Here is a 12,031-nt window from a genome sequence, read left to right on the forward strand (position 1 = left end):
TAATAGGTGGAGATGTTAATTTTCATAAGTGTTAATTTTAAAAAAAAAAAAAAAAAAAAAAAAAAAAACTAAACAAAACAAAACAAAAACAAAAAAAACAACAATTGTTTAATTGGTAATTACATCTCTTTGCACATGTTTTCTATGCCAAACTCTGAAAAATATTAAAAATTGACCTAGAACATTTAGTCAACCAAAAAATGTATGCATATATGTGTCTGGCTAGGCCTCGATCCATGTCACAATTAAACAAGAGACACAAAGAAAGAGCAAAAAAAAGAAGCAAGAGAGAGGGAGAGATTGAGGGTGGAGGAGGGAGAATGGAACAGAAGCTCCAGGAGTTCCATGAAGCAATAGTTGAAAAGAATTTAGAAGCATTCAAAGAAATACTGAAAAAAGATCCAAAGATTCTTGATAGGATTAAGGTGGGTTGTTTCATTCACACTCCTCTGCACGTAGCAGCGTATCACGGGCATTTAGAATTTGTTAAAGAAATTCTAAAGAAAAGTCCGGGACTTGTTGAGGTGTTGGATTCGCGCCGATGGTCTCCTCTTCACTTGGCATCTGCTCAAGGCCATCTGGCGATTGTACAAGAGCTTGTATCGAAAAATCGTGACATGTGCACATCTCTTGATGGAGATGCTAGAACCCCTCTCCATCTTGCAGCCATGAAAGGTAAGAAGGAGGTCTTGGACAAGTTGTTTGAAGAAAGCCTGTGTAGCCCTCATGCGTTGATGAATGCCAAGGATGTTGCTGGTAATACCATACTGCATCTAGCTGTCAGGAATAAAGAATTCAAGGTATGCTAATAATTAAGTTTGTTTTAGTAAAAATATTAGAAATCTCAAAAATTCTATCAAAAATTTTACTAAATATCTCACATAAGTATGGAACCCACGTGAAAATCACATTGTGTGATCCCACACTCATTTAATAGAATTTTGTGTCTCTGGCCTTACTATACATTTTTGTTTACTAATTTTTGACTTATTGACACAAAAAAAAATTAATTTTTAAAAGAGTTTCACTGCTATTATTAATTTTTCTTTAGCCATTCTTGAAGTTCAATTTTTTTTTTTTAAATTTTTTTTTATTCATATAAGATATTATAATGAAACTCAATGAATTACAATGATAATAATAAAGATTAAATACAATATAAACTTTTTTTTTTTATAAAGAAACTCTCAAAGTAGAAGAGAAAATCTTAATTAATATGCGGGAAATAAGACTCACACCTAGATAGAAAGATTCGAATTACTAACCTCCTAATGAGGTGTAAGAGTTCTGACCAATCGGCATAAGCCCGTTAGTTTGCCATTCTTGCAGTTAATGACTAGCCAATATATCATTGAAGTTTCCATAGTGCTAAATAGTATTTCTACCATAATTAAATTTTGAATATCATTTAATTTGTTATTAAAAACAGGGATCATAAAGATAAAATAATATTAAAAATGTTAGAAGGCCAATACGCATTTTGCATAGCAGAAGGTTTTCCTTTAACCCAAGATGTAGGTGCTGTGTGTTTGATTGGGAGGATCATTTATTGTGCGGATTGTAATCTTCGTACAGTAAATTTAATTCGATGTTTGTTTTTTTTTTAGTCTGCCGGATATGGAATTCGGTCGGACTTCTTATCCCCCATATGGGGGATTATATTATCCCCATATGGGAAATTATATTATCCTAGGGGGGGTGTGGGATAATTTTGGGGGGATTATTTACTGTTGAGATTAGGTGGTGAAATGACCATTTTGACCCTCTACTATTTAATTATGGATTATATTTAATAAAATTCAATTAAATTTAAATGTCTCAATTTAAAAATAAAATAATTTTATTTAACTTTTTATTGATGTTTTATTTATTTATTTTAAATAATTTTTATAGATATTTTATTGATGTTTTATTTTAAAATTTTGTTTATATTTTATTTAATTTCATTATTTAAATGTTAATAGATGTTTTATTTAATTTCATTGTTTAATTATTATTATTTTTAAAAACAAATTTATTTAAAATTTTAATTAAAGAAATAATATAAATTTTTATTGATATTTTATTTATTTATTTATTTTTAAAAAAATAAATTTATTTAATTGTACAAAAAATAAAATAAAATAATTTTTTATTTAATCTAGCTAAAAATAATTAAAATATTAAAGATATGTTTAATATTGCTATTACTCAGTAAACAATTGGAAAATGGTAAAATAGTCTTTTATTCATTTATCCTATCCAATCCGTCCAACCAAACGTTGGATTCACTAAAAATAGTCATTTCCAGACATCTAATCCCATGAAAAAACAAACACAGGATACATATTCAATCCAACCAAATAGTCTAGGGATTCACAGTCCTAGGACTCAAGTCCGATGGATTCTAATCACCCTTTATCCAGTCCGTCCAATCAAACACACCTTTTAAGGGTAATGTGGCACCTTATAATTAGCTAAGAAACAACTCAATTCAAGAAAACTTGTATTTAGAATCCTACTTATCTTAGATAACTTATTTATGTTTTTTGTAGTTAAATTTTTATGTCCAAAAAAAAAAAAAAATTCAATATTGGCAATTTTTAGATAACCAGCTAATTTTTTGTACGATTAAATTGTTTTACAATTAGTACGGCTTGAAAATTTACATATATCAGATAACATTGTGTGTCGTAGAATTTTGTTAACATAAATAAGTATGTTTGGTTTTATTATTTAAAAATAATTTTGAGTATTTTATAAACTTAATTTTTTTATACATTTTAAAATTATTTCCATACATCTTTTACACGTCTATTGAAATTATTTATAATCCAAAGAACTGTCATTAGCATTTTCATTAAAATACTAGTATAATAGATTTTTAATTATACCAAGACTTCATAAATTATTAGCAAATATTGTATTGCGCCTTATCTTTGAATTCATAGATATTAACCTTCATAACTAGAAAATAGTATAAATACCCCTTTTAAAGGAAGTTTGTAAGGGTGAAAGTGTTACATTTTTATAGATTTTTTTTTTTTTTACCAGCAAAAATTAAAGACACTTTATTCATGATAACATAACAAAATATATCATGGTATACATCAACAAAGAGGAGAGGCAAAAGCAAAAAGCATCATTCCAAAACAGTAGCAGCATGGTTACATTTTTATAATTGAAGGACTCAAAATGTATGAATTCATAAATAGATGAGATAAAATAATATATACTAATAGTTAAGGGTATTAGTATAATTAATCCTAGATAAAAAGTGCAACCCATTAAACCAATATATCCATAATAACTTGTGGTACTAAATAAAATGTTTTAGATAAAGGTGGTTGCATAACTGTAATTAATGTCATTAATTTTTTGTGCACTATTTTTTTAATTTTGTGTGTGTGTGTGCGCGCGCGCGCCATGACTACCTTGGCCCTAGTGTAGGGATATAGGCTTTGTATGGAGCTCTGTCTTACATTCTTTCTTTTTTATAATGAAACACTCATTTACCCAAAAACTTATTCTTTAAATTTGTAAACATTTATATCACTACACTTAGACTGTTTCATTTATAAATTTGGAGAAAAATTTAGGAAGGAAAAGAAAAAATGGAGGTGCAATGTGAATGAAATATAATTACATTTCACATACATTTTCTCTTTATTTTCTCAAATCTCTCATCAAATCTATAAACCAAACACAGTCTTATTGGGGAATTACTAGCTAATTACATCCAATTAATGTTGACAATGGAGTATAAATTTTGCAGGTTGTGGATTATTTGCTTAAAAAAATAGAAATGGCAGAAAAGACAGAAAATCGAATAAAGGCAGTAAATGCAGTAAACAATTATGGCTACACAGCATATGACATGATTGTAATGGAAATTGAAGAAAACACAGAGGAAATTAAAGCCACCTTTCGAAAAGTGAAAGCAATGAAAGCAAAAGATCTCTCCCAAGGTGCATGGTTGTCAAAAAAACGAGACATATTAATGGTCGTGGCATCACTTATCGCGACAATGGCTTTCCAAGCTGGGCTGAATCCTCCAGGAGGTTTCTGGCCAGACAATGCACCTTCACATAGAGCAGGGGAAGCTATAATGGCTTATAACTATCCAAATACATATCCGTATTTCATTCGTGCTAACACGACAGGATTCGTTGCATCTGTGAGTACAATCTTATTGCTCATAACTGGTTGGCCGTTCAAGAAAAAGTTTTTCATGTGGCTTATGGTCGTGATAATGTGGGTGACAATTACATCAATTGCTTTTACTTATGCATTTTCCATCGTAGTTGTGTCACCAAAAAAGCAAAGGGAACCACTTTCGAATACAATTGTGGTTGGAGCCATAGTGTGGTGCAGTGTAATGGTGAGTCTCCTCATAGCTCACACAATTCGCGTTATAAATTGGTGGTTGAAGACCAAAAAAGGAATACATGTTTGGCCAGAAATTAAGAACTTCTTCAACTCATGTAGACAAGTTAGAAATTCAGGTAATGGTGAAGATCATCAAATGGAACCAATTGGACAAGGCCAACAACAATCAAGAGTAAATACAAATTCAGTTAATGGTGACCATTCCAATGTTTGATCTTTATGTTTAATGTGTGAGTTTCCATTTTTTTTTTACAATAATAATAATCGTGCATGGTAACATTTGATCTTGTGTTTAATGTGTGACTTTCCATTTGTTGTAAAGTTCGTATTTTTGAGACAATAAATTTATAAGTGAAATCACAAATTAGTTCTATTCTATTATATTTGGAACTTTAATCTGACTGTTAGATTCACTAATATTGAGAAAATTAGTTGTCCAAAAGTTTGTTTGAAAAAAAGATTTTAGAATTAAATTATTGTTCAAAACTAGTAGTTGATCTATGCGATGTACCGGTTAAATTTTTTTTTCATTTTTAAATAATATTTTATAAAATAAAATAAAATTATTTACATATATATATATATATAAATTATTTTTAGAAATATGTTGCAATGTATACATTAAAAAAGAATAATACTAATTTTATCATGATAAAAAATATAACATAAATAAATATATAATTTTAGTTGAAATATTTATATATATATGTGTGTGTGTATATCTATATAGAACTATTTAAAAAATATATTAGAAATATTGCAGTGCATTTTTTGTTAGGAAAAATTAGTCTAAGGTCCCTCTCCCATTTTTAGTAATGAAAGAGATCTACAATATTATTTTCTGATATCTAAAGTCCCTCAACCCACACCCATCTATCGCAGAGAAATTTGATATTAAGAAATCTCCCTCTCATCCTCTCTCTCTCTCTCTCCTCTTTTCTTCATCTCCGTCGAACCAATCTCAACAACCGACATGGAGATTAAATTCGCACTCCACATAGCGGAAAAAATAGGTGCAGATTCGCCGATTACAAGCGTTGCAATAGAGCACATAGGGTATGGCGGCGAAGAAAACAAGAGGGTGCTGGTGGTGAAGTTGAGAGCTGATGAGGAAGGGTTTTGAAATTGGGCATCTAATGTCAAAGAAGGTTGCGAGCTGAGAGAGGTGGGTTCGGGGTCGGAGGGGTTTGGGGAAGAGGAGAGAGAAGAGAAGGGTTTGGGTGTGAGGAGAAGATGAGAGAGAAACAGAGGTCGAGAAAGAAGAGTGGATCTGAAGATTGAAGTCAAGAATGTGTCTTCTTCGAATCCGAATATTGAAATTTCAAATGTCACTGAGGACTTGCCTAACAAGTTTTCTGGTTCTGAAGCTTATGGAATTAGTATCTATTTGTCTCTATTTTTTGGCGTTTGAGTAATTCAATTTTCTCTGGATTGAAATTTTCTCTGGTTTTTCAATTTTTTTTTTAGATTGAAATTTTCTCTGGTTGTTCAATTTTTTTTTTAGATTGAAATTTTCTCTGATTGTTCAATTTTCTGACTTACCAAACAAGTCCTTGGATTCGTTTAGCATTTCAAATGTCAATAGTGGATCAAACAGGTGATTACTAGTTGGCCTTTTGAACCAAAAAGTCTATATGTACTTATGCATCTTCAAACTTTTGGATTCAATGTAGCTAAGGATAACATGGAATGTATTTCTTATGGGAAAACCACATGGGATGATATTTTATTCTGTTCTTATTAATTTTTTTTCCCTTCTAATGACGTAAACTGTCATGTTATAGATGCAATCATGCGTTATTTATCTTGAAACCTGGTGTTGATTTTTTTTAGCATTGGTTCCCCCTCTCCTGCCCCTCCCATTTTTTAAAATTTATTTTTTATAGATTTTTTCTACTCCTTTTATATATTTATTAAATATAGTTACAAATATCGAGGTAAAATGAACTTCATTGGAAGTTTGATCCCTTCAATGGCATGAAAGACCTTTTGCCTTTCAAACATTTTTCTACCCTGAAATTTTCAAGCCAGTGCATGAAGCTGTATTGTTTACAATGAAAGTCTATTGTAGACCTCTTATCTCTATATAGTATTTGGTTGTTTTTTGGTGCAAGTTTACGTAGATGGGTCTAACTATATTGGACTTCTCAAGTCTAATTTATATATGGAATGTTTTATTGCTAGCAGGGTGAGTGTGTGTTGGTGGTGGCAAAATGAGCTTTTTACCTGCAGAGGCAAATCTGCACAAGATTTGTGCAGCAAAAACTTGTATTCAAGACAGATGTAAACAATAGAATCATCATCCTCAAAGTGAAGTTGGTTTATTTGAAGTTAGACAAATTTGTGAAGTCAGAGAAATTTCCTGGATCAATGTACAATCACCAAGGTCTGTTCATAAAAATATAATTTTGCTGTAAATAGAGAGAATTTCTCTGATCTGTCTGGTTTGGAGAGAATTTCTCTGGTTTTAGACCAGAGAAATTTCTGGATTTGTTAGTAAAGATTGTATTGTGGGCTTACATATTACACAAAGTCAGAGAAATTCTTTGTGAATAGAGCAAGAGAAATTTGTGAAGTCAGAGAAATTTAGTAGATAGCCACACAAATTTTCTCTTCACAATTTTCTCTGGACTTCTTTGGTACTTAGAGAAATTCAATTTTCTCTGGCTTGAACTTAGAGAATTTCTCTGGAGAGAATTTCAATTTTCTCTGGAGAGAATTTCTCTAGGACTGAAATTTCTTTGGACAAATGTTGAGGGACCTTAGACATTATGAAAATATTTGATATCCTTTATACTATAAAATCTTAATATCAGGGACCTTAAAAAAAATCCCCCTTTTTGTTATGTTGAACTATGAAAGTGTATTTATATATATATATATATGGTACTTTTGTACTTAATTTCAATATAATAAAATAAAAATTCATTATAATATTAAAAATAATGATTAAATTAGAGGAAAAATAAAAGTCATCTAATTAAAAAATTATTCTAATTATTTATTTTGATAATCTTAAACTTATCGTTCTATAAAAGTGTTATTTAAACAAATATATATAATAATTTTATTTTAATTATTTATGTGTATTTTAATAATCTTAACCCTATCGTTCTATAAAAGCGTAACTAAAATAAATATATAATGATTTTATATGATATTAAATTATGAAATAGTAAAATAAACACTCAATTTGACTTTTATTGACGAAATTTTGAAAATGTTGCCAATAAATGTATTTTTAAAAATAAAATAATTTGGTGCAGAAAAAGTTTATTTTTAAACCAAAAAAAAAAAAATAGTCCTCAAAAGATATTAATTCATCACCAAATATCTAATTTCGTTTGTGAAAAATACAATAAAGATATTTTCGGCAACTTAAGGTTGTGTTTGGTAGAGTTTTGTAGATATGATTTAAGAGTATGAGTTGTATTTTGAGTTTGTGAGTTGTGAAATTATGATTTGAGTATAGAAAATTTGTTTGGTTATGGTTTTTGAATAGAGTGTTGAATTGAGTTTTGAATTGTATGTGGAATTGAGTTTTGAAAGTTTGATGTAACATGTGAAATAAGAAAATTTGTTTGGTGATGAGTTTTCAAAATAGTTTTCAAAACTTAATTCAACCTATAATTGATAATCAAACACACAACTCATAACTTGATATCCGTATTTTTGATCAACAGTCATAACCAAACTATTTTTAAAATGCTCAAATAAAAAAATGATTTTTTTCCAATTAATTGTTTTTAAGTAATTTTTTTGAATAATTTTTTTTCAAATAATTTTTTCTTTGAAATAACTTCTATGTAATTTATTTTATGTCAATTAATTTTTCTGTCAATTCATTTTTTAGGCATATACAAACATTTTGTGCAATACGTTTTTAATATTTTTCGAAAATTTTGTTCAAGTCAACAAGTTTGGAGATTACATATTGATAAAAATTAACAAAAATCAGTTTGTTCAATTTTTTTAAATACAAACCAATATGTAAACGTTACCAAATATTATCAGCAATTTTTCATTTATTAAATTTTATTAATTTAATAAAAAAATCGTATCTTTTTGTAGGTTCATTATTGTCCCTCACACCTAACTCTCACCCACCTATGAAGCTCATATAATTGGGGGCCATTGAGTGATATTTGTCTACAAAATAACCAATTCGCCCCTCTTTCATAGAATGGCATGTTGTTATGTAAGAATAAAATGAAAGGGTAATAATGTAATTTCACTCATCCAATAGACCCACTCCCTCCTCTGCTGCGTGTCAGTTGATCACTGTTCGATAAAGGAAAAGAAAAAAGAAGCCAAAAACGAGCACAGATTATCAGTGATCAGTGTACGAAAGAAATGAAAAAAAAAAAAAAAAGAAAAAAATGATCAGTATACTAAAGAAATGAAAAATAAAAAAAAAATAAAAAAACCCTTCTGGACCTGAGCCTTTATATAAGTCAGTATCTCTGCATTTGTTTAACCACACCATCTTCACCATCTCATTCCAACAACTTCAGCAACTTCTTCACCCTACAATATTGACTACATTTAGTGTAGATATCCGTGTAAACGAAAAGAGAAGAGCTTTCATAAGAGGTTAGTTTGAACCACACTTGATAGTTTCAGAGCTGAGTTGCAGAAAGGCGAAAAATCCACCATATGGGACAACCGCCCGGTTATCTCGCCGGTCATCCGGTTTCAGCCACCAGTTTGCCTTTTGCGCTCAGTTTCGCTATCTGTTGGTTGCCTTTTAGCAAAGGCTCAGTTTGCCTATTTGTTCCTTTTTTTTTTCACACCAACATCATACATTTTGCTATACATTTTTCATACATTTTTTTTAACTTTTGCAATCATCATGCCGAGAACAAAAAGAGCGAGACCCAAATGTGGAAAAACCTCTAACCCTGCACAACGTCAACAACAACAACAACATCATCGCTATCCAACTGTTGATTTTCTTACATACAATCACGAACAAACTTATTCAAATTTTGCTAATCGACCAATTGTTACGGGGAGAAAGGTAAATCTACCTTCTCAATATGATCCACTGTTGCTTGGCAGACTGGATACGATAGGATGGTTACCTTTAACTAATTTACCACATAAGGTATATCCCCGTCTTGTATATTTATTTTACCTTCACTTGAGATCTACTGAGGGACAAATGGAACAGTGCAGTCTGACTGGATACGATGGGATGGTTACATTTAACTAATTTACCACATAAGGTATATCTCCGTCTTGTATATTTATTTTACCATCACTTGAGATCTACCTTCTCAATATGATCCACTGTTGCTTGGCAGACTAGATACGATGGGATGGTTACCTTTAACTAATTTACCACATAAGATATATCCCCGTCTTGTATATTTATTTTACCTTCACTTGAGATCTACTGAGGGACAAGTGGAACAGTGCAGTCTGACCTCTTATGTGAAGGGGAAAGTAATCACACTAAACCCCCACACTTTCGTACAAATTATTGGAGTTCAAAAAGGAGGTTTGCAATGCCATTTTCAAACTGAGGCTCAATTAGCTAACATTGTTAGTGATCTAACTGAGGTTTATACCACAATTAGTGAGAACCGATTTACCGACACTAATTTATAAGCAAGACATTTAAGTCAATATCTCTGCATTTGTTCGATAAAGGAAAAGAAAAAAGAACCCAAAAACGAGCACAGATTATCAGTGATCAGTATACGAAAGAAATGAAAAAAAAAAAGAAAAAAAATGATTAGTATACTAAAGAAATGAAAAATAAATAAGAAAAAAAAAAAAAAAACCCTTCTGGACCTGAGCCTTTATATAAGTCAATATCTCTGCATTTGTTTAACCACATCATCTTCACCATCTCATTCCAACAACTTCAGTAACTTCTTCACCCTACAATATTGACTACATTCAGTGTAGATATCCGTGTAAAAGAAATGAGAAGAGCTTTCATAAGAGGTTAGTTTGAACCACACTTGATAGCTTCAGAGCTGAGTTGCAAAAAGGCGAAAAATCCACCATACGGGACAACCGCCTGGTTATCCCTCTGGTCGTCCGGTTTCAGCCACGAGTTTGCCTTTTACGCTCAGTTTCGCTATCTGTTGGTTGACTTTCAGCAGAGGCTCAGTTTTCCAATCTGTTCCCTTTTTTTTTTCACACCAACATCATACATTTTGCTATACATTTTTCATATATTTTTCTTAACTTTTGCAGTCATCATGCCGAGAACAAAAAGAGCGAGACCCGAACGTGGCGAAACCTTTAACCCTGTACAAGGTCAACAATAGCAACAACATCATTGCTATTGAACTGTTGATTTTCCCACATGCAATCACGAACAAGCTTATTCAAATTTTGCTAATTGACCAATTGTTATGGGGAGAAAGGTAAATCTACCTTCTTAATATGATCCACTGTTGCTTGGTAGACTGGATATGATGAGATGGTTACCTTTAACTAATTTACCACATAAGGTTTATCCCCGTCTTGTATATTTATTTTACCTTTACTTGAGATCTACTGAGGGCTAAGTGGAACTGTGCAGCCTGACCTCTTATGTGAAGGGGAAAGTAATCACACTAAACCCCCACACTTTCGCACAAATTATTGGAGTTCAAACAGGAGGTTTGCAATGCCATTTTCAAACTGAGGCTCAGTTAGCTAACATTGTTAGTGATCTAACTGAGGTTTATACCACAATTAGTGAGAACCGATTTACCGGCACTAATTTATAAGCAAGACATTTAAAACCCCACCTTCGCATTCTTCATCTATGGATATTTGAAAATGTCACTCGCAAAAAAGGACATTTTGATGCTGTTCCATGTTTTAATGTTTATTTGTTATATTGTTTTGAAATTGGACAAACATTAGATTTATGCTACATATGACTGAAAGAAATGATGGTTGTGAATCTTGGTACTCCCAGTGGCCAGTCACTACCTTTTGGAGCTTTGTTAAGAAAAATTTTCAAAGCGCATCATGTCAACCTTCAAGGTGAAGTAGATGTGATAATCACTTCACCAATTTCTGAGTACACACTGACCTAATCTAGTGGTGCTGAAAACTTACTAGGCTCTATTAATTTTGAAAATGAACCAATACTTGATGAGCAAGAACCCAATGACAATGCCGTGCCACCAAATGAACAACCCCAATACTAGACTGATTATTTATTGTTGGAACAAGAATGGTACAATTAGTGCTTACAATGGGAACAACAAATGGCTAATCAAGTCAATACATTGGGTACTCGGTTCGATGAATTTGCCGCCGCTCAGAACTCACTAATTCAACAATTTTGTGAGTTGCGTGTAGACTCTGGGAGACGTGATAAAGTGACAAGGAACCGTATTGATCAGATTGACCATCGAGTTACTCAGGTGTGCCATCACTACTTCCCTCCACCTCCACCTCCACCACTACATGACAATTATGCTTAACTTGTTTCGATGAGCGTTCAAATAATTTTTTCTTTGAAATAACTTCTATGTCAATTTTTTTTATATCAATTAATTTTTCTGTCAATTCATTTTTTAGGCATGTAGAAACATTTTGTGTAACACGTTTTTAATATTTTTAAAAAATGTTGTTCAAGTCAAAAAGTTTGGAGATTACATATTGATAAAAATTTTCAAAAATCAATTTGTTCAATTTTCTTAAATTC

General features: G+C 31.2%; 1 protein-coding gene across 1 annotated transcript; it reads left to right on the top strand.

Moving 5' to 3' along the window:
* The first annotated feature begins 242 nt into the window (after window positions 1-242).
* On the top strand, window positions 243-4,749 carry LOC114266200 (uncharacterized). Its single transcript, XM_028207085.2, has 2 exons — window positions 243-800; window positions 3,755-4,749. Exons 1-2 carry the CDS (start codon window positions 321-323, stop codon window positions 4,580-4,582), a joined length of 1,308 nt encoding a protein of 435 aa, XP_028062886.2. The 5' UTR covers window positions 243-320; the 3' UTR covers window positions 4,583-4,749.
* The last annotated feature ends 7,282 nt before the right edge of the window (window positions 4,750-12,031 follow it).

This window comes from Camellia sinensis, chromosome 5 (genome assembly GCF_055761805.1).
Source record: "Camellia sinensis isolate YWXY chromosome 5, ASM5576180v1, whole genome shotgun sequence".
NCBI lineage: Eukaryota > Viridiplantae > Streptophyta > Magnoliopsida > Ericales > Theaceae > Camellia > Camellia sinensis.

Bases quoted from the DNA above. Each gene is read 5' to 3' on its own strand.
- LOC114266200 (XM_028207085.2), top strand. From the start codon at position 321: ATGGAACAGAAGCTCCAGGAGTTCCATGAAGCAATAGTTGAAAAGAAT. The intron at 801-3,754 runs GTATGCTAATAA...TAAATTTTGCAG, and splicing joins TCAGGAATAAAGAATTCAAG to GTTGTGGATTATTTGCTTAA.